We start from the raw sequence: 26,796 nt of genomic DNA, 5'->3' as shown, positions 1-26,796 counted from the left end.
TGCCTAGCTCTGCTGGCTCTACTCAGCTCTGCTAGCTTTGCTCTGCTCTGCTCAGCTCTGCTGGCTCGGCTCTGCTCTGCTCAGCACTGCTGGCTCTGCTGGCTCTGCTTTGCTTAGCTCTACTGGCTCTGCTCTGCTCAGCTCAGCTCTGCTAGCTTTGCTCTGCTGGCTCTGCTCTGCTCTGGTCATCTCCGCTGAACTATGAAGAAGAAGAATTGATCGAGAATGAGTCATATCATTCTCCATTGACCTGAAGTCAGTCTCAGAGTGCATACCACTAGTCCCAGACCAGTCTCAACTGACCCGAAGTCAGCTTCATAGTAAGTACCACTCCTACCACTGGTCCCAGACCACTATCGCAGTCTCAGAGAGTGTACCACTGGTCCCAGACCAGTCTCAACCGACCCGAAGTCAGCGTCATAGTATGTACCACTCTCACTAGTCCCAGACCAGTACTGCACTGACACGAAGTCAGTCTCGGAGTATGTACCACTGGTCCCAGACCAGTCTCAGCCGACCCGAAGTCAGCGTCATAGCATGTACAACTCCTACCACTGGTCCCAGACCAGTATCATTGATCCCAGATCAATGGAGGACATCCTAGCGTAGGGAGTACGGTAGATACAACGATGCGTCCATCGGTACTACTATGGTCCCTAACTTCATTTCCCTGCTCATTGATCAGATGAGAGGTACTTCCCATGAGTCCCAGACTGCATGGGTAGGATGCCTCGACAGGAGAACTTAATCAATCCTGTCCTCACAGGAGAACACATCAATCCTGCTACAATCGCCATGGAGAACACATCAATCCAGGCCTCACAGGAGAACTAATCATCCTGCTACACAAGAGAGCGAATCATCTTGTCCCACAAGAGAGCGAATCATCTTGTTTCAGTGCACACCACCAGGGGAGGGTGAGTCACCCTGTGGTCGTATGTTGCTCCAATAGAACTGCAAGCCCCCCAAAGCTCCTAGAGCTCAATGTATGCAACATGCAGGACCCTTTTACAAAGGTCTCTCGACGACTCCAAGTCGTTCGGGAAAATCACAAATTTGATCTTTCCTCAGGGCTCTGTCCTGTACATCATCTCAGTGTGATGGAGCCTCCTTGATCATCGACTTACCATATCCCAGATAAGGCAGTAATTGATGTCTATCTGCTGGAGCAATTGTCAAATACGGGATTCCTCAATAATCGAATCCCATCTCTGGTTGTCACAAAGAATCACAGTGGTATTCATCATGTGTACAAACAACTCACTGAAGAGCTTCAGCAACCAGACTGCCTCACAGAAGGCCATACTATCAGCAATGTATTCTGCCTTGGTGGTGCTCAGAGTCACCAACTTCTGCTTCCTGCTCATCCAGGATATCAAGGCAGATTCCAAACAGCACTGAGAAGTGCTCTAGTGATCCTCCATACTTCTTGCCCACTCATTATTCGAATAATCATGTGGTTTTATATTTCCGGCAGTGTATCTCAATTCATGAGAGATTGTGCCCTGAAGATATCTTAGAAGATTCTTGGCACCAATCTAGTGAGGCTCAACCAAATATGAGCTCACCATGCTAACTGCAACACAGATGTCCGGACGAAGGTTCTCCAAGAACATCAACGCGAATGAGTTTATGAAACTCAGAGGCATTTCCCAAATCTGGTCCGACATCATTACCATATAACTTCTGAAAGTTAAGATCCTCGAGGCAGTCACAAGCTTGCATCTTATCTTCCCACATTCAGAATCCAACTCCCTTTGTCTCCTATAAATGAGAGGGTCTGCACCTGTCAGACATAGGTGCCGGTATGAGAGGTTTATCATCCACAACCTTCGAGTAATGGTTTGGATCGGTTTCACTCCTGGTGAATCTCAGCTGCATTAGATAGCTATCAATCCTCTCATATTATGCCTGAGGTGTTTTTCTTCAAGCCATAGAGGCCTTTCTTCTACCTATATACATGAGATTCCTTGATCATGATTCTCAAACTCCTCGGGTTGTTCCAAACCTGTGAACCTACTGCATGAGGGGAATGGTACTCTTATAATATTTTCCTTTGGTACATTTCAGACATGTACCTTCATGCTTCCTTTTGAATTCAGGCATCCTAGTCACCATTTGACTCACAGACCTCTAGAGCTGAGTCAATGGACATGGTCCCCAATGGACTTCCTGCAACTTGATACAACCCTGAACTCGAAAACATCTTTAAAAGATCTATTTTCAAACACGTACCTTTCCATCGATAAGTGCCACCCTGCAACCTTTGACTTCCATTTTCGAGATGGACATCAGGTTCGATCAGGTACATAAAAGAGATTTTGGGGTTCCTTGCTTTCGTGGAAGAGTCGACCATTGTCTTTGATGACCCACATCTCTGTCATTCGGGCACTCCTTCGCATAAGGGCCGAACTCATAACCAAGACATCTACCTTTCCTTCCTACCCTTAGATCTGAACTTCCCAATGAAGTGATGCCATCAGAAGATTTGCTGCGCCATTCTAATAACATTCTCTGCTTCAACTTCACCCTAGGTGAATTATGAGGAACCCATTGATCCTTTTGTCTTGTCCCAACTGTATTTGGTGATTGCTCTTTCACTCTTGCTTGGGCATTGTCTTCACCTTAGCTCTGATACCATGTTAATTTTTGGTATGTTCTATGCTAGAGAAATTTATTTAAATTTTCACAGTTAGCAATCACATCAACATTACGATAAACTGCAGATAGAACATAAATATAAAACGCAGAAGACAAGCCAAGGCAAGAGGACACAAGATATGGCGCGAGCCAGGGACAAACCCCACAATGTGTGGGGAAACCCTTTGATCAAATCTTCTTTTATCTTCAAAGTTCAGCAGAGAGAGAGAGAGAGAGATAGTACAATTACAACAGAAGTCAACACTTTGACTTGTCTAGATCTAAGCATAGATCATCTCCTATAACAACGAGATCAGTTGAAGACATTCTGCTTCAACTGATACCTATCATCGCGCTGCATCTCGTCCTCTAGTTGCACTACTGCATATTGCCCCATGCTGCTGTCCAGGTCCATGATCTTTCTCAGACTAATGTGCATCATTATCATGCTGCTGCCCCTGCTAATGTATCATTGGGCTGCCCATGCACATGATTTCATAGTGCTGCCCATCATGCTGCTGCCCATGCTTCATGTATTCGTTGCACAGCCCATCTACAGTATATCATGTTGCTGCCCAAGACTGCATTATATATATGTGCCCAGATCATACAACGTTATTGTCCAGATCATAAATGCTGCTCATAGATATACTGAGATCATCATTCATCATTGCTTTGATGAGAGGTAAGATTATGATCCTGTCTCTTACCTTCGATGAGACTGACACTCTTTGCAGAGTGATCACTATCACTGCATATAGGAACATCATCTAATACTTCAAGTTACCGTTGTACAAGATGTATGTCACCGAGATCTTCTTTATCCAACCAAAACCAAAATCTGTTGTGATCATAGCACATCGAGACTGCTACAAGTAGGCCGAGGTTCATGTAGACTACCAACGTGAAGATAGATGTGCCCAGATCACATACATTCTTCTCTGCTACACAGGTATGCTGAGTCTGCGGCTATGCTTGAGTGCAGTTATGACTGCATATAAATATCTCTGTATTCTGTGTATAAATGTCTTTATGAACAAAGTATAAAGGCAACCATGACTGCGTATGATTACAGTGTTTAGGGCCACGTAGCTGTAGTTTAGGGTTGCGTAATGGTGACACCTTCACACTGCGTTTGGCAGCGACAGGTCTCCTTTTGACTGTGGCCAGATCTCCTTGACATTATAATGACTGCAACTTCTTCCATGCTTGACTGTTGTTATGTCTGCAGCTCTTTTATGACGGGAGCAGATTAGGGCATCACACTGACGGTGAATGAATGTCTTCAAGACAATGAGTGACTGCATATAGACTACGGCTTCCTTCATATCATTACAGCTACCCTTTATGACTGCATTATAGGAGCCTCCTTGACTGCGTAGATTAGGAACTGCGTATAAGACTTTTGGATAGCATATTAGGTCTCAGTTTGCTATGAATATCATCCTCATATGCCTGCGTATATGTCTCTATTTACAGCGGATAGGTTTAGGGCATCATCTGAAGCTAGGCCAGCGTATTCTTTAGTGTCCCTCCTTCTCCAAAAACCCAAGACGTGGAGAGGAAGAGATCACTCAAGAATATCTCAACAAATGACTTCAAGTCCTCACCTATTTATACTAAAAACAAAGATGATGAATAGACACGTCTATTGGGCTTCTGAGCCTACTCAAGTGCTAGTCGGCTTGATAATAATTACATAAACAAAATAAATTCATATCTCCATAAATACTTATCGGAATCGGATGATCTTTGGATCAATCCTACACCTCTCGACGAGAGGGATCCAATAAAATTATCAGCTGCCATAAATAAGCTGACCCACATGGAATTTGGCCCTAGTTGCCAATTTAACACGTGGCTCTTCGTGAGCCTCTTCTGCCTCTCTCTGCCTCTGCGCTACCCTTCTGTTGGCTCGAAATGATGACGCAAGATCTGCGTCACTTCTTCTCTTGTTGCTTCTTCTTGGGAGCAACGCTGTCTCTCGGGACAGCTGCTACTGCTACAAATTTCAGATTTTTGTTGGTGTCTTCAATCCTCCTATGATCGCAACCTCGCTCTGATCCCATGTGGAAATTTCTAAGTCTGACACGTCAGAAATCCCTACTACATTATCTAGTTTATTATCTCCTACTTGTTCTTTCCATTAACAAGTTATTTATTAATATAAATACTGAAATAAACACAAATGCAACCTTCACACATATACATATCAGCGACTGAAATAAATTGAGACAACACAAGGGACACCGTTATTTTTGGATAATCGTCCCCGTAAAAATCCAATGTGGGAAAACCGGTGCAGCAGATATGAGGGTTTTATTATTATGCAGTTTTTTGAATACAACTAGGGTGCCAGAAATGGCTCACCCTTCAGAGAATTTCCTTGGCAGAAGTACCTCTCTTCAGAGATAGATATTCCAGCTAATCAACAACCGGATGAATAGCCCCACAATGACTTCAACTGCTCCCTTAGCTGGACAACGAAAGCTGCTCCAAGCTACCCTCAAGAACTGCGTCACTCTTCAGAGACTGCATCACCCTCTACGACTCTGTGTCAGCTAACCAGCTCTCAGTCTGCCCCATGAAAATTCCTCAGCGCTGCCTCTTCTGCCCAGCGTCAACTCTGCAGGCCTCTGTGCTTCCTGCGTCAGCCTCTTAGCCCTCTGTGTCCTCTGCGCTGGTCTCCTTAGCCTCTACGTCAGTCCTGGCTACCTCTGCGTCGCCTTCCTAAGCTCTGCGCTGTCTCTCCAGTACTCTCTCTGCCTCTCTGCTATGTATTCTCAGCCTTCTACCGAACTACCCCTCGTTGCAACAAATCACTAACTCAATTTCTCAGCAAACCCTGCCCCAGAAAATCGAATTGACTGATCAACTTGGTGTGTCTCCAACTGACCCTCAAGCCTCCTCTTATACTTTTCTTGTTGACGATTCAATGACCGAGATTAAGTCTCTAATCAACGACTAAGATTAGATCTGGCTGGATCCTCGTTATTTAGAACTTTGTCACCCATATTATATTAATACACATTAATATTTTAATTTTCCTAAGTTTATACTTAGGAACCCCATTAAAAATATTTATTATTTTAATATCTCTCCATAGGGGTGGAATTTCCCCGAACATTTTTGGGTCTTGGAGATCTCATGTGCTTTAGCTTCTCCACCAATTTTCATGGCTAGATCACATCTGATGCTACAAAAAATCAACACCTTCTAGCCGCATGAACAACTCTCCATGCATGAGACTGGGAGTTAGGGTTTCTGTAGTCCAGATCTGATCCCAATCACTCGCATGTCGGGCTTAAGGGAGCGACTGGGCAGCTATAGTGTTGATTTGGGGTAGCATCGAATGTGCTCCAGCCACGAAATTTGGTGGAGAGGTTTGGGCACATGAAATCTCCAATACCCAGAAAGGGTTTGGGCAGATTCTAAACAGGTCAGGAGATATTAAAATAATTAATATTTTTAATGGAGTCCCTAAGTCTAAACTTAGATAAAATAAAATATTAATGTGTATTAATATGAATTTGTGTTAGAGTGGTCCAAAAGACATGGATCAAGCCAGATCTAGTCTTATCTGTTGATTAGGGACTTAATCTTGGCCGTTGAGATGTCAACAGGAAAAGTATAAGAGGAGGCTTGAGGGTCGCTTGGAGAACACACCAGAGTGATCAGTCATTCTATTCTCTAGAGCGGGGTTTACTAAGAGAGATATAATCAGTGATCGGGAGAGCAGCTGAGGGGCATTGAGTACAGAGAAACAGAGAAGGCAGAGATTGTGTCGGGAGAGCAGCGCAGCAGCCAAGGAGAGAGACGTAGAGCTAGCAACGGCTCACGCAGAGGCAACCAAGTGTTGCGGAGAGCACCAGAGGGGCCAGAGTAGCTGATGCAAAGGCTCCCAGAGCTGACGCAGGGCCTCCTAGGGCTGACGCAGGGCTAGCGTGAGACAGAGAGGGGCTGACGCAGTCCAAATTGGGCAGACGCTGGGGTTGTAGAGCAGTTTGTGCTGAGGAACTGCCGGAAGGGTTTTCAGGGTTTCAGCTAAGAGATTTCTCTCAAACTGTGAGGTATAGTTGCTATAGAAATTCTCTGTTGGGTAGGCCAATTTTGGCACCCACATTGTACTCTGCTATTGCTTAATAAGAAAACCCTCAGATAGCTGCACCGATTTTTCCACATTGGATTTTTTCGGGGACATTGGTCCAAAAATAATGGTGTCATGTGGTGTGTTTGTTCTTGTTTCTTTTAGTTGTTGATCTGTAATATGTTGAACATGCACTGGTGTTTATTTTTAGTATTTACTTTGTAAATAACTTGTTAAATAAAAAATAACAAGTAGGTAGGAATAAATCAGAAAGAGTGCATGAAGGGTTTCTAAACTAAGTAAACTTAGAAACTTCAACATGGTATCAGAGGGTGATTGCAAATCACAGGAGGACTAAAAGACATCAGCCGAGCGGAGCAATAGCAGCAGAAAACAGCTGTCCCGAGGCGACATAAGTTGTTTCTAGTAGAGCAGAAGCTAAGGAACTGTGACGCAGAGCCACGCAAAGGAAGCCGGGAACTGCACAGAGCCTCAGAGAGGCCAACGTTGTTGACGCAGAGGGCCAGAGGGCTGATGCAGGGCATCCTAGGGCTGACGCAGACCCATCTGGGGTGACGCCAACCCATCTGGGGTGACGCAGAGCCAGTGTGAGGCAGAGAGGGGCTGACGCAGTTCACAGAGAGGCAGTTGTTGGGGTCTAGAAGGCTGCAGGAATATTGCAGAGTGGAGCTGGTGAGGTACTGTAGTCAGAATAGTACCTGACAGAGCAGGGCCAGAGGAGTTGTTACCGAGGGTTTCTAGCCGAGGAACCCGGATCAGCAGTGCAGTTGCACAAGACGATCAGAGTAGGGGGCATCTCGACAAGCGGCAAAAGGATTTCCAGGAGGGAAATCAAGACTCAGAGGGAGTCCAGAAGAGAACTTCCAGACGGGAAGTAGAGACTCAGAGGAGTCGAACAGAAAACTTCCAGGAGGGAAGTAGAGGAGCGTCATGGCACTACACGGGGTAAGAGACCAGGATAGACTGGACAGAGCATCGAACTTCACAGTCTGGAAGGCCAGAATCTTATCAGTGCTTGACAGGAATCGTGTCAAGAACTTCGCCTTAAAGGTAATAGTTGTCCCAGTCGACCCCAATGATAATGACAGGTATGAAGAGGCGATGGCGAGGGCCAAGTGCATTATCCTTGACGGGGTCAAGGATCATGTGGTACCACATATAGCCGAGAAGGAAATGGCAGTTGAGATGTGGGAGGCTCTAAAGAACCAATACCAGCATACTTCTGTGCAGAGAAGAATGCTGCTCAAGAATGCTGATCTTTTACTGAATGAGATCCGAGACCAATTGACTGCTATAGGAGCGACACCGGATCAGAAGCTTATGGTGAGGAAAGCCCTTAATGTTGTCTCAAAATATTGGGAAGTGTTTGTCCAGAGTATCCTAGGCAGAGGGACTCTCCCACCTTGGGACGAGATGTAGGCAGCTCTTCACCAGGAAGAGATCAAATGGCAATCGAAGACAGGTAGCAGCAACAAAGGGATCAAGGTCAAGCAGGAGGAGGAGGATGTGGCCCTAACATCTGAGGCAAAGCAGGAAAAGTGGAAGAAAAAGGATCTCTCCAAGATCAAGTGTTTCCACTGTGGGGAGCTGGGTCATTATGCGACCCAGTGTCCAAGGAAGAAGAGTAAGGGAGAGTCTTCCAAGACTAAGGCAGTGTCAACATGGGCAGAGAAGGAAGTTTTGATAGACGATGACTGTGCCATGACTGCACACGCACCACTTGAGCGAAAGTGGGGAGACATCGAGCTGTAGTCAGGCGGACTACAGGCGATGAGGGGCAGGATCCTTGAGGTACCCAGCCTCTGGGATTTGACCTTTCTACGGGAGCCCCGACGAGGAGTAGCAAGACTGGCTGATGTGGGTAGAGATAGATGCGGATGGAGCTGCAGAGAGAGCTACAGTGCAGAGCTAGCAGGCTGTAGCAGTGTGAGAGGCACAAGAGTGTTGCACCAGTACAGGAAGGCACAGAGAGGTGTGCAACAGTGCGAGATGCAGCGAGTTGTTGCAGCAGCGCAGAGGTCAGAGAGAGGGAACACTTGTCAGCGACAGAGGGAGCTTCAGCATCAGTGGGTGTCTCTAGCCCAACAGGGAGGTCAGATTGGGGGATCAGTTACTTACTTCTCAGTAACTGAGTTGCAGTGCAGCAGTGGGCAGCACGATGCAACTTGATGAGAAGAGGTGCAGTGCGGATGCAGTGTTGGGAGAAAGGACCAGCAGCAGCACGGATGCAGAGGGAGTTGTCGTACAGATGCAGCAGTGGCAGTGGCAGAACCATGGGCAACAGTACAGGAGGCAGCAGTGCAAAGGATGTTGGGCAGGAAGGCCTAGCATCAGCACAGGTACCAACGCCGGATGATCAGAGTAGTACTCAATGAGGAGTATTGCTAGAGCACAGTCCTCGCTAAGAGGGAGTGTTGATTTGGGGTAGCATCGGATGTGATCCAGCCACAAAATTTGGTGGAGAGATTGGAGCACATGAGATCTCCAATACCCAGAAAGGGTTTGGGCAGATTCTAAACAGATCAGGAGATATTAAAATAATTAATATTTTTAATGGAGTCCCTAAGTCTAAACTTAAGGAAAATAAAATATTAACGTGTATTAATATGAATCTGTGTTAAAGTGGTCCAAAAGAAATGGATCAAGCCAGATCTAATCTTTTAGTCGTTGATTAGGGACTTAATCTCGGTCGTTGAGATGTCAACAGGAAAAGTATAAGAGGAGGCTTGAGGGTCACTTGGAGAACACATCAGAGTGATCAGTCATTCTATTCTCTAGAGCGGGGTTTGCTAAGACAGATAGAATCAGTGATTGGGAGAGCAGCTGAGGGGCATTAAGTGCAGAGAAACAGAGAAGGAAGAGATTGTGCCGGGAGAGCAGCGCCAACAGCCAAGGAGAGTGACGCAGAGCCAGCAAGGGCTCACGCAGGACCACGCAGAGGTAGCCAAGTGTTGCGCAGAGCACCAGAGGGGCCAAAGTAGCTGACGCAGAGGCTCCCAGAGCTAACGCAGGGCCAACATGATATAGAGAGGGGCTGACGCAGTTTAGATTGGGTAGACGTTGGGGTTGCAGAGCAGTTTGTGCTGAGGAACTGCCGGAAGGGTTTTCCAGGGTTTCAGCCAGGAGATTTCTTTCAAACTGTGAGGTATAGCTGCTAAGGAAATTCTCTGTTGGGTAGGCCAGTTTCGGCACCCAAATTGTACTATGATATTGCTTAATAAGAAAACCCTCAGATAGTTGCACCGGTTTTCCCACATTGGGTTTTTCCGGGGACATTGGTCCAAAAATAATGGTGTCATGTGGTGTGTTTGTTCTTGTTTCTTTTAGTTGTTGATCTGTAATATGTTGAGCATGCATTGGTGTTTATTTTCAATATTTACTTTGTAAATAACTTGTTAAAGAAAAAATAACAAGTAGGTAGGAATAAATCAGAAAAAGTGCATGAAGGGTTTCTAAACTAAGTAAACTTAGAAACTTCAACATATAGTCACTCACATAACTCCTCCGTGCGACCGAGACCTAAAAGATGAAATCTCAATCTTTTGAAGTTTTCACTCATTGACCGCAGTGTTCGGTAGTTGACCGTAAATAGTGACAGTTCATTATAGACTTCAGACTCAGGGTTTTGAGTATATACATTGTTGGGTTCATTTCATGGATGTTGTAGTTGTTTTGTTGGTTAGTTGCATAGATGAAGATATAGATTATTGTACTCTCTTTTGCCGAATCATTTGATGACAATCTAGTAAGAAGAAGAATTTGAAAGGGTTTTCCCCATAGTGGGTTTTGGCCTAGTCTCTGACCAATCCTGGTGTCTCTATGTGTGAATGTTTTTCTTCTATTGTTCCTTTATGTTTCACTGCATTGATATTGATGATATTTGTTGATTTGGGGTAGCATCGGATGTGCTCTAGCCATGAAAATTGATGGAGAGGCTAAAGCACATGAGATCTCCAAGACCCAGAAATCGTTTTGGAAAATTCCATCCGGGTGGAGAGTTATTAAAATAATTAATATTGTTAATGAGTTCCTAAGTCTAAACTTAGGAAGATAAAAATATTAATGGGTATTAATAAAGATAAGGATTAAAAGCTTCTAAGAGACGAAGATCAAGTCTATTTTAATCTTAGCCGTTGATTAGGGACTTAATCTCGGTCGTTGATTCATCAACAGGAAAAGTATAAGAGAAGACTTGAGGGTCAGTTGGAGATATACTGAGGGAGACCAGTCAGTTCGATTTCTGGAGCGGGGCTTGCTGAGAAATTCGAACTAAAAGACTGGATTGCAACAAGAGGTAGCAAGTACATAATAGAGAGGCAGGGACAGTGTCGAAGGACCAGCGCAGAGCTCAGAGAAGCAGACGCAAAGCCACTCAGGAAGACGTAGAGGCAGCAGGATTGCGCAATCACTGGAGGGCCTGCATGGGTGACGCAGAGAGGCCAAGTGCTGACGCAGTGAGGCAGAGTGCTAACGCAGAGGGTCTGGGAGTTGCACAGAGGCTAGCTGGACTGATGCTAAGCCTAGGGGAGGTGCCGGAGAATTTATCTCTGTTGGGTGAGCCAGTTTGGCACCCTAGTTGTACTCAAGAAAAGCTGATTAATAAAATCCTCCTCTGCTGCACCGGTTTTCCTGCATTGGGTTTTTCCGGGGACAATTGTCCAAAATATCTGTGTTGATGTGTTTGATTCTTGTGCATGTATTTGTTTTTGTATAATGGTGTGATATCTGCAGTAGAATTTATTTTAATATTTACTGAAGGGATTTCGTAAATAACTTATTGAAGAATAAGTAGGTAAACCGTAAAATAAATCAGTTACTGCAGTAATAGAATTTTCACAATATTATTCTTTGTACATAGTTGCATATGCCGCTGAATAATGATGTAAATCTGAATAATGTTATGATGTTATGGGGTGAACTTAATGTGTTAATGAAGAAATGCAATTATCAAAGCTAAGAACAATATAGCCTAAGAAAAATTAACATTTGCTATTTGTGGGACAAACATTGAGGTAAATATTCCATTTTTGCATCCATTGGTTGTTTTGTCTCATCCACGATTTCTTTCTTTCACTCGTGCCTTCATTGAAGATAACTTTAAGCCATCTATCTACTCCCATTTGCTCAATTCTTTTTAGGTACCTTATGAGACGCACCATAGCAATAATTTTGATGGGAGCTGCTCCTGTTTCACTCAACATTATCTCATAAGGAACCGAACTTTTTATTTTGAACTTGCTCATGATCAAGCGTTTTTGGATTTTCTCAATTTGCTTCCATTTTGAGACAGGGATGCTACTAGCCCACACCCATATAATATCACTCGACAAACTAGGAGCCCAAAAACCACTTAAATCGTTTTCCAATCCCATAACTTTGCCTCTCTACATCTGTTTTGAAGAGCATATAAGGCTTTCCACCCTCCTCAAATTCTCTTCTTTCTGTAGTCCTCCCAATTAAGCTTTGTTGTTGAAATCAATCCCGAGGTACTTGTATTCATTTACTTCTTCAAGAATGTTGCCTTCAAAGAAGAACGTATGCTGGCTCTGCTTCCTTTTATTTGAGAAAATCATTATTTTGGTTTTGTTGGTATTGACTTGCATCCCCACTGCTTTACAAAAATGCTCAAAGGCATATAGGTGCATCTGCAATCCCTGGGCCAATTTAACAATCAATACAAGGTCATCAGTATATAAAAGAAGCTTTATCACGAACTCCCCCAACCGAACACCATCCCCACCTTTAGAGAACAAAATATGCTCACCATGTTCTAATTCTTGACAACCTCTTGTTCACCCTTGTCAATTCAGGCAACACTAAGAAGCGATGTATCTATCCCAAGCTTTTGATCAGGGAATATTAAGCCTGGGCACTTCCAAAGGTAGTTTTTCCACTCGTAACTCATAATGTTTAGGATGAAATTGTTCTTCATCTGCCCATTGGCCAGGTCATGTATTTTTATCCTCAATGCATACTCTGGTTTGAAAGTACTGGCATCCTGTGCCAACCTGAATGAAACTCAAAGCCCTAAATAATCCTTCCAAACATATCCTAGTTATTTCAGTTTTACTTGAGAAAAAACAGTATTTTATTTACTTCTGAGGACTGGGTTTACAACCTAGGCAGTACAGAGCCTGATCTCCCAGAATAGAATGAAGTTATGAATGGCATGTGTGGGATCCTTGACCCGTGACAACAGAACAGGGAAACCCGTTAAGCTTATCCTCGATCTTTTTCACTAAATATACTTAAAAGCTAGGACGGTACAGATCGTCCGATATAATACATTTCTGCTACCCCTGTATTGCAGATTCTTGCATAAGCAAAAGCATCGTTCAGCAGTGATATACACACTCTACAGATCAGAATCCCTCGAAAATCTAGGAGATGATATATCCCTTAGATGTTAAAAGATTGTAAATCCATTTATCTGGTACAAGCAAGCAATTTCTAGAAGTGGGCACCATAGGAAAGTATATTAAAAAGGTCAGTTCGTTCTTTCCCGAGATCCATAAATAGCGATTTGGGCACTCGTTCTGACAACATCCAAAGCATTTGGTAGGCTATACAGATGCGTCTAAGCAATCCCTGTATTACTTGTGGGTTTCGGATGCATTGTGGGCGATGGCTGCCAGACTTAATAACATCTTCATGTCAACTTTTATTGGGACTTGTCTATAATGCGATTTTTTGGAGTTTCCTGTGCCAGAATCTGTAGAAAAATTTGAGGTGAAGTCTTGATTTGTATTATTTAAAATAATTTTTTGAGTGTATATATGGATTCAGCAACATTAAAAACCACTATGGCACTTCTATTGTGCAGGATTTACCCATCAATCTTGTGATTTAAGTGAATTCTGGCCGAATTTTAGAAAAATTAAACCAGAAAAATATACTGGAAATCCACCAGAAAATCTTCCAAAAAATCGCAAAAACAACTCCCTTTTATTGCGTAGCATTATTTCATATGGGATTTACTTCAGCATTCACCGAATATTGTTCTCACAGTAACAGAAGACAGAAAAGAATATGGCTTTCATTGGAAAAGGGAAAACATGAGATTTGTCACTGTTACCTGGATTTTCCGAATGCTTATCGCTCAAAATGCCATAAAATATAGCCGTTTTATCCATGTAGACAGATGACCCCAAGTGTGTTGACTTTCGGTCAGTGCAGGATTTTATGTCATTGCACCATCCTCCACCCTGGTATTAAACATGGTGGCTTTTATTAGGCAGATCAAGGCACCATTAAAAGCTGAATACGATTCTCGAATTAAGTTATAAAAAATCTTTATGGGCGAACGACATATCAAGTAGGTCTGAGAATCTGTTAGAGAGAATCATAACAAAAAGAACAATAATAACTTAACGGAAGCTATGGCAATAAATGCTTACAAATAAACAAAATGAAATTAGATGTGAAGCATTTAGATAATGAAAATATAGGTGAAGTTACTTCAAAATTTGTGCCAGGGAATGATCGGCTAATATTGATTCTCTCTGGTTATATTACAGATATGACGATTTTTAACTCCAGAAGATATTTTGAAGCAGTGGTAGGGAATATATTGTTGGTTGCGCTGCAGTCTAGGCGAGATTGGTCACAATTAGTTTCAAGCTTATTTTCAGCGCATTCATGCATGGGCTCAACTCGAAAATCCCCTCACGAGTGTGGATCCTGCTTCAGCCAAAAATTGGATAGTTTCTGTTAAAAAAAAATAAGGAAAAGATCATGACCTGAATATGAAGAAGCCAGTTGTTTGCCCCTGACCCGGATCCTCTATCGAAACGGTAGGCTGGCAAAGATCCATCTAGGCAAACTGCATTGCATCAATTCTTATATAGTTCAGAAAATTATATAGATAGTATACAATCAATCATATGAGAAAAACATTCCATCAGCCCTGATTTGCGTGATTGCCTCTGGATGAAACTAGAGAACAAATCTTCTATTCACACTGACAGCAAGAGGACACATAAATTTACTATGACCACAGTGCTTCAGATTTAAAGAAAAATTTTGCTTGCATGAAAATTTCCCAAGGAGAAACAGATTCTTAAAAGAATTTACAATTGTGCCAACAAGAAGCAAGTGCTTTACACTGCTCGTATATAGATCTTCTGAGGAGATTCACATTTTTTTTATTCCTTTTCGCATAATGATTGATTGGTTGAAGGGTGATTCTGCTTGTTTGCTTGGGCTTCTCCTCCTTCCTCTATATAGCTTAGGCGTGAATGATAATAACAGTGAAATACTGCATTTCTATAATTATCTCTTTCCCTTCCTCCAATATATACAAAATAAGCATGCATACAGTAACCGTTTGGGTAGCAATTTTATGCAGCTCATTTACAAGCTTCACAATTCAGGGCCCTCCTGACCTTTGCAGGAGTATACAATGCGACCCTCTTCTCCAAAATTTGCATGGATATTAACAGAACATGTATACAATTGCATATATGAGCTATAAAATCAGATTTAATATGGTAAAGCATGCATTTGCAGAGTTTCGCTGAGCTATTCAGTATCGGTATTGAATGACAATTACTTTGTCCATTTTGAACTGAGTACATAGATTAATTTACATGCAATCACATATTCATCTAACCCAAAGCCTAATATTTTTGAGAGTGTATATTTTGACCTCTATCATAGTGTAAACATGTGAAGAATATTGTATTTTCATATTTCACAAACACATCACATGCAACTTTAGACAGGTTTGTTTTTGTGTACATTTTCAAAGCACCCATTCTACATATTGCTCCAAATAAAATGCAGCTGACTTTTCTTCATATTTATAAATTTCAGATATGTAACAAAACACCAATCCACTTTTTTTCATATTAAAGCTTAATTAAAATCTAAATGATTGATCAATTGCGTGTGAATATGCAAACTGCATCAGGATTCGACACTTGCCAGCTCCTGTGCTTGCTGCTCTCTCCACAAGCGTCAGAGACACTTCCGTAATATTATCATTAGTTTGAGAATCCTTAGACACCTTGGGTATCTTAGTCATTCCCACATGAGCTGCATCCAGCACTGTTGTATATAAACAGATAATATTGATTACAGTTAATGCAAAACCATACAATAATCCTACGCCATGAGATCTCCTCATCGAAGCCATCCTCATTGAAAACTATTGCAGATGGCCACAACGAAAAATTTAGCTAAGAATCCCAGTAACTTCAGAGATATATATTTATGCGTGTGTGTTTTTTTTCCACACGTCGCGTGGAAAACTCCAAAGGCGTGTGGTTTTTTTTCCACCCCTCGTGGAAAACTCCAAAGGCGTCTCATGGGCATAGGAGTTTTCCCAGCCGTGTCTATTTTTGGTTTACCAAAAAACAGCTATCAGTCATTCAAGAATAATCCAAAGGCTATGTCTGTGGATTAATAGAAATGAAAAATCTCGTCTCCATCCCATCAAAATCAAAATCAAGAATCTGTTGCATTTTTGGCCTCTTAAGTTGAAGGTAAGCTATTCTAATATGACAGCCAATTTGAATTGATGTAAAGCTTGGACCGCCACGAACGATTCCGATCGGAGGGAAGAACCTATATGTTTGAAAATGGTTGCAGCAAACAGAATCTCTCCGTGACACATTTTTGGTTTTTTTATGGAAAATAAGTGAAACAAATGCAGCGTCCAAGTTCAATAGGAAAACCAATTGTTTTATTTATTTTTTTGTGTATTTTTTTTGGTGTTGTAAATTGAGTGGTTTGTGTGAAGTTTAGCTGGTATGACATTGTATTGGAGAAATATTGTGGGTAGGAGTAAGATGTGATGAATAAAATTATGTGAAATGTAGATTGATTAATTTGTATAATATTATTAATTTAAATTTTATTAAAAAAATATTAAGAATAAGAGTTATATGTGAGAGATAAAATTGTGTTATTAAATATTTATATTATATTAAGTTTCACAATTCTAAGAATAACATTTTATCAGTAAACATTTATTTAAATTTATTTTGATTAAAAAAAATTATAGTAATATTCAAAATCTATTGAAATAATATTTTTAATTTTTTTATTTCTTCATTTACAAATAAATAATCTAATAACTTTTGTATACATATCCATAATAATATTACTATTTTGATGCTTATTTTATATATATTTAACTTGTGGGAAGTCTATATATATATATAAATTTATCGGAAACTAGCTTTAGATTTCTTATGCGTGGATGTTAACGAAAAATTCATTTCATCAATCACTTTTGATAGCAAAAATCTGGTTTACGACAAAGTAGTCACTCTCAGCGGTTTTATCATCAGTTTGTAGTTTTGCACGATGGATTTTCGTGGCATAGAAATGCTGAATGCGGGAGTTGTTATGCAGGGGTTGCTCACTGTGCCAATGTCAGCCAACAAATGGGACAAGAAATTTCAGGACAAGACAACGAAACAAGAAATTTCAGAACCTGTGGAAACAAATGATCTATGACAAGTGAAAATTGCCTCATCCGCCAAAGCTGGGAAGTGGGTTTGGGCCAATGCCAAACAATATCAGAGCATTTTAAAACGAAGACTAGCCCGTCTAAAATGGGAGAAGACAAGGAAAAAACGATCTCAAAGGGAAAGTACTCGAGCCGTTTGCAATAAGAACTCAAACAAGTCCCCTTTGCAAGCATGTGGCAACAAGAAGTGTAGAGGAAAAGTCATTGATGATTCTGCCTTCTATGGTCCCACATCCACACCTCTCACCTGGTCATCTGATCTTTATGTGAAATAATTGTTAAATGAAAAACATAGGTTGGAGGTTTTAGAAGCTAAAGAGCAGGAAAAATATCATAAAATTCATATAATAACAAGTGAGAACAAAGCTTCAGCAGAAAACAATAAAGTTTTGAAAGAACAAGTGGCATTGCTACAGGAAGCTCTCCTTATAGGGAAGACAGAATGGCAACGCATGAAAGCGGATGTGAAAAACATAAAGAAATTTGTAGTGGAAAGTACAAAGGTGGTGAATGCGAAACCATCCCAAGATAAAGGGAAAGCGGCTGCCCAAATAGACAACCATGAAGAGAAAGAAGGAGAAGGAAAGGAGATTCCACAAAAGTTTCCAAAACTTGGGCTCGAGTTATTAACAATTCTGCTAATAATTAAGGAGAAACAAACATTCGGGTTGAAAACATGCAAGATAGAGAAAGCAAGGAAAGACAAAATAGAGCAGCAAACATAACTAATAAAGGGGTGAAAGGCTATGGGAAAAATGAATGTACTCTTGACCTTACAAGGGACTTCTTGAAAGACAAGTTGCTATGGCAAGGACAAATATGCCAAGCATGGAGGGTGGGTAAGTTTAATAGTCAGAGAGTCAGGCCCATGAAAGTCAGCATGCCTAGCTTGCGGGATACATATATCATTCTAAGCAAGAAGCGTCTCTTGAGGGGTTCTCTTTTTTTTCTAGAAGAAGATTTAACTGTAAGACAACAGGAGGAAAGGAGGGAGGAAATGTTAAAGGTTAAGGCAACAAGAGATGAAGGCAAGAGAGCATGGATTTATAAAGGTAAAGTTGTGATAGCGCGATTTGGACCTCCTTCCAAAATAGAGCATCAAGATGGTAATAAAGAAGAGGCAACATACTCTTCAACAGGAAATCAGAAAGCAAGGTGTTAGGGTCCCACCCTAACCCCCTTATTTATGTCGTGGGATCAAGTCATAGTAAAGATTCAATAAAGCCCATATTAATAATTGTAAGTGGTTAACCCGCAATTAATGACGGGACCACAATTAGTTGCAAATGGGCCATGGTATTAGATAGATGGTATTAATAAAACCCATGGTATTGATCCATGGTATTGCATGTATGAGTCATATATAAAGGATAGAGACTCCCTGCGAGGAGCATCGTGTCTTATTTTTGAATCAAGCTCTGCTCTATCAGAGGTTGCCCCCTCAAAGAGGCAAGTGAACATTGCTTTCTGAATAATAAAATATTTGTTGTTACCTCTCACTATTCTATGTTCTGCGTATCTTTCTTCGCATATTCTGTATTTGGGTATCTTTTTGCAGGTTAAGAGCATAACAAGTGGTATCAGAGCACTTTCCAGGGCCGGTGGGATCTCCATTTCTTAGCAATTTTTTTTTGGCTAGAGACGTGTTCCAGCGTCTTTAAACCATGGGATCTGTCGTTGAGCGCATAAACCTGCGGATTTGGGGAGGCATGCATGCAGGAAATACAAGAGGTGGTCACGCTTGTTGGACTCCCTTGTAACCCCTGTGGGTACCCCTTCGAGTAGTAGCGCATTAGACAGAACCACGTACGGACTGTCTTCCAAGTACCTTCTGGGTATATCGGAAGCCCCTTAGCTCCTCTGCAACCTCGCCATAGATAAACCGTCGGCCGTCTTGCTGCTACAGTACACCGAGAACAGCACTCGGAGAGATTACTCACCCGTACGATAGGGTAGTCGGGTTGTACGGCTAAGGGTACGGTTGATCCTCCTTAGTTAGAGCCCTGAAACATTGGGCCGAGTACTACTGTCAAACCCTTATGTATATTGCGATTTGTAGCACCTGACACTCCTCAAGACCATAGTTCCCTTTTCTATCTTGGGATCACGCATCATCTCTGCCAGATCCGCTCTCGCAAAGGGGTGCAGCAGCAGCAGACATCAGTCCCGCAGTTCCGAGTTAGCAGACCAACCATTCCAATCTATTAGATCCATCAGATCCGTAGCAACAATCTGTTCCGCTGCTCAGAGCTATCCAATCCGCCATTCAAATCTCTCAGATCCACCGGATCTGAGTAGTTGTGTGGGGTTCCTATACCGGGGCATGATTTTCGCAGGACTTTTGGCAGCATTGACATTTTGAGGATTCGGTTACTGCAGTATTCCTAAGGAAGGAGTAAAACTCCATTAGGAGTTTTCAAAAAAAAAGAAAAGGAAAAGAAAGTCTAAGATCTCTCGGGGTGCTTATTGGTGATCTAGCCCATCAGAATCAGGACGACGAGCTGAGCACGGTGGCACCATTCAATTCTTAGTGAAAAAAATTTTGGGCGGTCCCAAATTTCAAGAACATCAAGTCGGTGCATGGTAGCAACTAGAGCTCAAGCTATGGCCAATGAGAGGATGGACAAACTTGAACAATCCTTGCAATCCCTCCAAATTTAGCTTGATAGACTAACTAGCATAATCCCGAAGGGCAAGGAGGAAGCCCACGAGGAGGCATATATTGGCAATGGACACAGTGAGGGTGAGTCTAGCCACTCTCTTCACCTCTGGGGCACCCACCAACAATCCCGCCCGCGACCTCCCAAGTTGGATATGCATAAATTTGATGGTTCTCACCTGGCAGCATGGATAGCACAAATGGAGCAGTATTTCAATCTGAATAACATCTTAGATAATGAGACTCAGCTTATGGTGGGGAGCATGTACTTGGACAATGAAAGGTGGCAATGGTGGGAATGGCATCAACGTTGCAATGGAAGTTTTGTGACTTGGACCACCTTCAAAAAAGCTCTTACAGAACGCTTTGACCAGGAATCTTCTTTTTTGGGTCGTCTTACTAAGCTCAGACAGATTGACACAGTGGATGAATATGTTACAGCCTTTGAAGCCTTAGCCTTCTGCACTAGGGGTCTCTCAGATGTGTTCTACACGGAATGTTTTATCAGCGGTCTTAAAGAAGCCATAAAAGCCCACGTCCTATTGCACCACCCTCCCACATGGACAGAGGCTTGCAAGGTAGCTCGTAACGTGGAACGTGTGTTGGCAGCCCAGTACAGTCGCCCAAATTTTACCGCTAAGGGTCGCCCCCCACAGGCTCACAACACGACTCAAACACTTAAGGTTCAAAAGGTGTCACCTGCAGAAATGGCCGAAAGAAGAAAGCAAGGATTATGTTACTATTGTGATGAAAAATACTCCCCAGGTCATAAATGCAAGGAGCCCAAATTTTTTCAAATTGATGCCACTGATTACAGCTCATCGGAGGAAGATCCACCACTTGAGGAACATGAGGCGGTAGAAGAGGACAACCAAAAGGACAATGTCCCCGACGAACCAGTTATTTCGCTACATGCTTTGGCAGGGATTTCTTCACCTCAAACTCTCAAAATCAGAGGCTTTATTAAATATCGCCCAGTAGCAGTCTTGATTGATAGTGGAAGTACACATAATTTCATCCATCAAAAGGTCGCGGAAGCAGTGCATTGTTTTGTACGAGCAGTTTCTAACTTCCAAGTCCAAATTGCAGATGGGGGCACAATGAAATGTGAAGGCCGCTGTGAAAATGTCAAACTTCAAATGGGGGATTATCAGTTGAAGACCCACATGTTTGCCATACACATGGGAGGGTGCGACATTGTCCTCGGTGCTGAATGGCTTTGCACTCTTGGGCCAATCACAATGGATTTCTAGAAGTTATGTATGAGTTTTAAGCAGAACAATTCCACACATACCCTCCGTGGAATCCAGGCGGGAGCTCCCTCTATCATCAGCTCGCATAGGATGGAAAAATTGCTAAAAAAGGGCCATCATGGAGTTATAGCTCAATTTAATGCCATCCAGGCAGTCGAAACCAAGTCTCTACCGATTCATCCTGAGATGCAACAGATTTTAAATAACCATCTGCCGGTCTTTGACAAACCTCATGAGCTTCCACCCTCGAGAGGGGAACATGATCATAGCATCACCTTGGTTCCAGGGGCCCAACCCCCAAATGTGTGCCCATACAGATATCCGTTCACCCAAAAGAATGAAATAGAAAAAATAATCAAGGAACTTTTGGAAGCAGGTGTCATTCGTCCCAGCATTAGTCCTTATTCATCACCGGTGGTCATGGTGCTCAAGAAAGATGGGGAGTGGCGGATGTGTCCAGACTTCAGGGCCCTCAATAAGTTGACAGTCAAAGATAAATTTCCCATCCCGGTGGTTGATGATTTGCTGGATGAACTCAATGGGGCTCAATTCTTCACTAAGCTGGATCTTCGCTCAGGCTACCACCAAATTCGCATGAAGGAAGTCGACATTCCAAAGACTGCTTTCCGAACTCATGAAGGCCATTATGAGTTCCTGGTCATGCCATTCGGTCTTTGTAATGCCCCATCTACTTTTCAGAGCCTTATGAACCACCTTCTCAAACCATATCTCAGGAAATTTGTCCTTGTCTTCTTCGATGACAACCTCATCTATAGTTGCACTTGGGCCGCACATCTTCAGCATGTAGATCTACTCTTGCAACTGCTCCGCAAGCATAAATTATTTGTTAAGATGTCCAAGTGTTCGTTTGGCATGGAAGAAGTTGAGTATTTGGGCCACATTGTGGGGCGTGAAGGTGTCAAGGTGGACCCCAAAAAGATCCAGGCAATGCAGGATTGGCCTAAACATAAGACCTTGAAGAGCCTGAGAGGATTTTTGGGTCTCACAGGCTATTATCACAAATTTGTCCGTAATTATGGTCGCATAGCGAAGCCCCTCACTCAACTCCTAAAGAAAAATTCATTCTTCTGGAATGAGGACGCACAACAGGCATTTACAACTCTCAAAAATGCCATGTGTTCCACTCCAGTCTTAGCACTACCTGATTTCACTAAATATTTTGTCATTGAATGTGATGCTTTGGGTACGGGTATTGGGGTGGTCTTAATGCAGGAAGGGCGACCTTTGGCCTTCACAAGCCAACAACTAAGTGGGAAGAATCTGGGCCGATCTACTTATGAGAAGGAAATGATGGCCATCTTACATGCAGTAGAGACCTGGTGACCTTACTTATTGGGGCAACGTTTCCAAATCCGCACAGACCATCACAGTCTTAAATATTTTTTGGAGCGACGCCTATCCTCCCCACAACAAAATAAATGGCTCGCCAAAATTTTGGGATATGATTATGAGATCATTTACAAGAAAGGGCAAGAAAATAGTGTAGCAGATGCATTATCTCGCCAATTTGAGGAGGAAAGTACCCTGCTAGCAATTTCCCTTCCCATTCCAGAATGGATTGAAGAGGCTCGCAAGGAATGGTTTTCACACCTCGGCCTCTCCCAACTCATTTCTCAATTGCAGGCGGATCCAAATTCCACCAAGGGCTAATCGTGGCAGGATGAGATTCTTCGCTACAGGGACAGAGTCGTAATATCACCAACATCCACCCTCAAAAGTCGCATTTTGGCAGAATTGCACTCATCCCCCATTGCAGGACATTCAGGCTTTCAGAAGACGTATGCTAGCACCAGAAGATCATTTTTTTGGACATGCATGAAAAAGGACATCCTTACTTTTGTAGCAGAATGTGATGTCTGTCAATGCCACAAAGGGGAGATCGTCAAAGCACCTGGCACATTACAACCGTTGCCCATCCCAGCATCAACATGGACGGAGGTTTCTATGGATTTCATTACAGGTCTTCCAAAGTCAGGAAACAAGTCAATCATCATGGTGGTTGTGGACAGACTTTCGAAGTATGCTCATTTCTACGCCCTACCCCACCCGTTTACACCGACTTTGGTCGCTCAATCTTTCATGGATCAAATCTTCAAATTGCATGGCATGCCCACTTCTATTGTGTCCGATCGCGACCCAATCTTCACCAGTAATTTTTGGCAGGAACTCTTCAGGCTACAAGGCACCCAACTAAAACTCAGTACTTCCTATCATCCACAAACGGATGGTCAAACTGAAGCCATCAACAAATGTCTAGAAACCTACCTTAGGTGTTTCAGTTCAGAAAAGCAACATCTTTGGGTACAGTGGTTACCTCTGGCTGAATGGTGGTATAACACCAACTATCATGCCACCACCAAAATGATTCCCTATGAAGCAGTATATGGTCAACTCCCTCCTTCCCCTACTTCTTATATCAAGGGGTGCTCAAAGGTACAAGCAGTGGATCAACTCCTACAAAACCACGCAACCATGCTCGCCCATCTTAGAGAGAATCTTCATCGAGCCCAAAACCGCATGAAGCAACAGGTAGACCAGCATCGCTCAGAGTGCCAATTTCAAGAAGGGGATCAGGTATTTTTGAGGCTGCAACCATATAAGAAAACATCACTCAAAGACAAGGGTTGTCAAAAACTATCTCCAAAATTCTACGGACCATATCAAGTACTTCAGCGCATTGGAGAAGTAGCCTACAAGCTGGCTTTACTGCCTACTGCAAAAATCCATCCAGTTTTCCATGTCTCATGCCTCAAGAAAGTGATTGGGAACAATTACAGAATTCAAACCAGTCTACCTGAATTGGACGAGGAAGGGTCAATCTGGCTCCAACCTGAACAGGTCCTAGACACATGAGAAAGGCACCTGCATGGCCACATGATTAGGGAAGTCCTCGTCAAGTGGAATGAAACCTCTCCAAAAGATGCAACTTGGGAACCAACCACTATTCTTCAGCAGTTTCCGCAACTTCAGCCTTGAGGACAAGGTTATTCTTAAGGGGGAGGGCATGTTAGGGTCCCACCCTAACCCCCTTATTTATGTCGTGGGATCAAGTCATAGTAAAGAGTCAATAAAACCCATATTAATAATTGTAAGTGGTTAACCCGCAATTAATGACGGGACCACAGTTAGTTGCAAATGGGCCATGGTATTAGATAGATGGTATTAATAAAACCCATGGATTTGATCCATGGTATTGCATGTATGAGTCATATATAAAGGATAGAGACTCCCTGCGAGGAGCATCGTGTCTTATTTTTGAATCGAGCTCTGCTCTATTGGAGGTTGCCCCTCGAAGAGGCAAGTGAACATTGCTTTTTGAATAATAAAATATTTGTTGTTGCCTCTCACTATTCTATGTTCTGGGTATCTTTCTTCGCATATTCTGTATTTGGGTATCTTTTTGCAGGTTAAGAGCATAACACAAGGTCAATATGGGAAAGCAGGGACAAAGACTCAAATGTGAGTCTTGCATGTCAAAATAAATAGCAATCAAGTCATACCCAAGTTTCCTTAAGATTATTTTGTTAGAACTGCAGAGGTTACCCATGGAGACGACGACCTGGGTTAGGGCCTATTGTGAAAGATATAGACATAATTTGCCTCATGAAAACGCATGAGAATGAAGCATGCAAGACGCCTTTGTTTGAAGGATACTGGAAAATGGCAGTGTGGAACAAGGCAGCAAGGAATGGAAAAGGACATGAGGGTATCATGGTATTAGTGAGGGAAAAAGAAGGTAGCCTCATTCAATTAGAAAAAGAAGACTCAAATAAACAATTCATTTGGTTTAAAATATCAGAAAATGGAAATCAAATCAAAATTGTAGCATGCTATTTTGTGTCGCAAGTTTCAAAAATCTACAAAAGTAGGGGCCTTGACCACAAAGGTCCCTTTACAGCCTTAAAAGAAGATATTGCAACATATTTTCAGCTAGGTGAAGTCCTTATAGTGGGTGATTGCAATGCTAGGACTGCAAGTGAGCAAGCTAGCATTCTTTGTTGTAACTCATATGCGACCATATTTGGCTTATAGAAGAGAGTAATCATCAACGGGAAGGAATTTCAGAGGACAAGGGCTGCAATCTCTTTGGTGAACAATTTCTTACTCTATGTGGGACCTTTGATTTAGTCATTTGTAATGGCTTGAATAGATGGGCAAAGTCCGGTAATTTCACTTGCAATACTTACAATGGAGGAAGTGTAGTAGATTATGTAATTTGCTCGGATGGTTTGTGTGAGAAAATGGAGGAAGCGTTGATTGAAGATCAGCTTTGGGAGTTAAAATCAGATCACAAGCCAATTTATTTAAGTTTCTCTTGGACTGGAAAGAAGAAATTAGAGTCAATAACTCAGTGTGTTCAACAAAATCTCCCAAAGGGCGAAATTCTTTTGAATCCGGAAAATTGTAATACATTCAAAAAGATGCCGGAGAGGCTCTTCGAAATGGAGAAAATCCCAATTCACAACCTTCATAGTCACGAATTAACACATTTAATTCAATGCGCACTTGCAAAGTGCAAAAGGGCAAAAATTAAGAAGTTTGAAACAAATTGCTTTCTGGTGAATACCTGGTTTGACGAGAAATGCAAAAAAGCAAGGAGATTGTGGAAATAGTCAAACAAGGATAACATAAAGCTCAAAGCTTACAAGCAGATATTAAGAAAGGAAAAGGTCGATTTCATGGTTTCAAGGAGGGAAGAACTAATCTTCCTTGGGAAAAATAATCCCAAATTATTTCAGAAGGAGCTCCAACTGAGAAAGATGCACAATGAAAATAGTTTGTTATAAGGCTTCTTTTGTATGTAGATGACTTTATTTTGATTGCTAAATTCTCTCTTGGTTTGCAAGAGCACTTACTATCCCTTGAGAATTTTTGTAGAAGGGTGGGGATGCAAGTTAATATTAGCAAAACGAAAATAGTGGTTTTCTCTAAAAAACGAAAACATAACCAGCATAAGTTCTAATTTGAAGACAACATTTTGGAAGAAGTTGCAAATTACAAATACCTCGAAATTGACTTCAACAAAAATCTAAGTTGGGATGGTTGTAGAAAGAAAAAAACTTTGGAGGGTGAAAGCATTTTATTCTTTTCAAAATAGGTGTAGAGAGACAGAGTTATGGGACTGGAAAACCACTCGAACTCTTTTTGGGATTCTAGTGATTCCGGTGGTTCTATATGGTTATGAACTATGGGCCAGCAATACATCTAACATGTAATGGAAACAAATTGAGAAAATTCAGAAGCGTTTGTTTCCAAACAAATTCAAAATTAAAAGTGTAGTTCCTTATGCTATTTTGTTAAGTGAAATAGGGGCTGCTCTTATTGAAGCAATTTCTATGGTGCGAGCCATAAGGTATTTAAAAAAAATTGAACAAATGGAAGATGGCAGATGGCCTAAGGTTGTTTTTAATGACATATTGTGCAAAAGAAAAAAGTCGTGGATGCAGCAAAATAACAAATGGTTTAGTAAATGGGGTATTTGCTTGAACACCTGTCCCATAAACAGTAAAGAGATAAAAGCTTGTGTTATGGATAAGTTCCTCAAGCGTACTTGGGATAAGGATCTGGGAAGAAAAAAAAAAGTACTATATTGAAGTGTTTAATCCCACTCAGAGTCATCAACAAAAATCATACATGG

The 26,796-nt window shown here is 42.0% G+C and overlaps 1 protein-coding gene across 2 annotated transcripts in view; it reads right to left on the bottom strand.

Annotated features, from left to right (window-relative positions):
- LOC149150238 (pectin acetylesterase 12-like) overlaps window positions 1–16,336 on the bottom strand; it is a 472,224-nt gene extending 455,888 nt beyond the window's left edge. Inside the window, exons 1-3 of one of the 2 annotated variants that reach the window (XM_089445272.1) lie at window positions 15,674–16,336; window positions 14,488–14,570; window positions 13,824–13,953 (exon numbers count right to left, since the gene is read on the bottom strand). In XM_089445272.1, the coding sequence (XP_089301398.1) occupies window positions 13,824–13,953; window positions 14,488–14,570; window positions 15,674–15,890 (430 nt within the window). In that variant the 5' untranslated portion in view covers window positions 15,891–16,336. The remainder of the gene's footprint in view (window positions 1–13,823; window positions 13,954–14,487; window positions 14,571–15,673) is intronic. The other variant, XM_089445271.1, reaches the window with a different exon arrangement.
- Window positions 16,337–26,796: the final 10,460 nt, after the last annotated feature.

This window comes from Pinus tabuliformis, chromosome 9 (assembly GCF_031772625.1).
Source record: "Pinus tabuliformis cultivar Carrire ecotype Pingquan chromosome 9, CPIR1, whole genome shotgun sequence".
Lineage (NCBI taxonomy): Eukaryota > Viridiplantae > Streptophyta > Pinopsida > Pinales > Pinaceae > Pinus > Pinus tabuliformis.
This window is presented reverse-complemented; position numbering and strand designations above follow the sequence as displayed.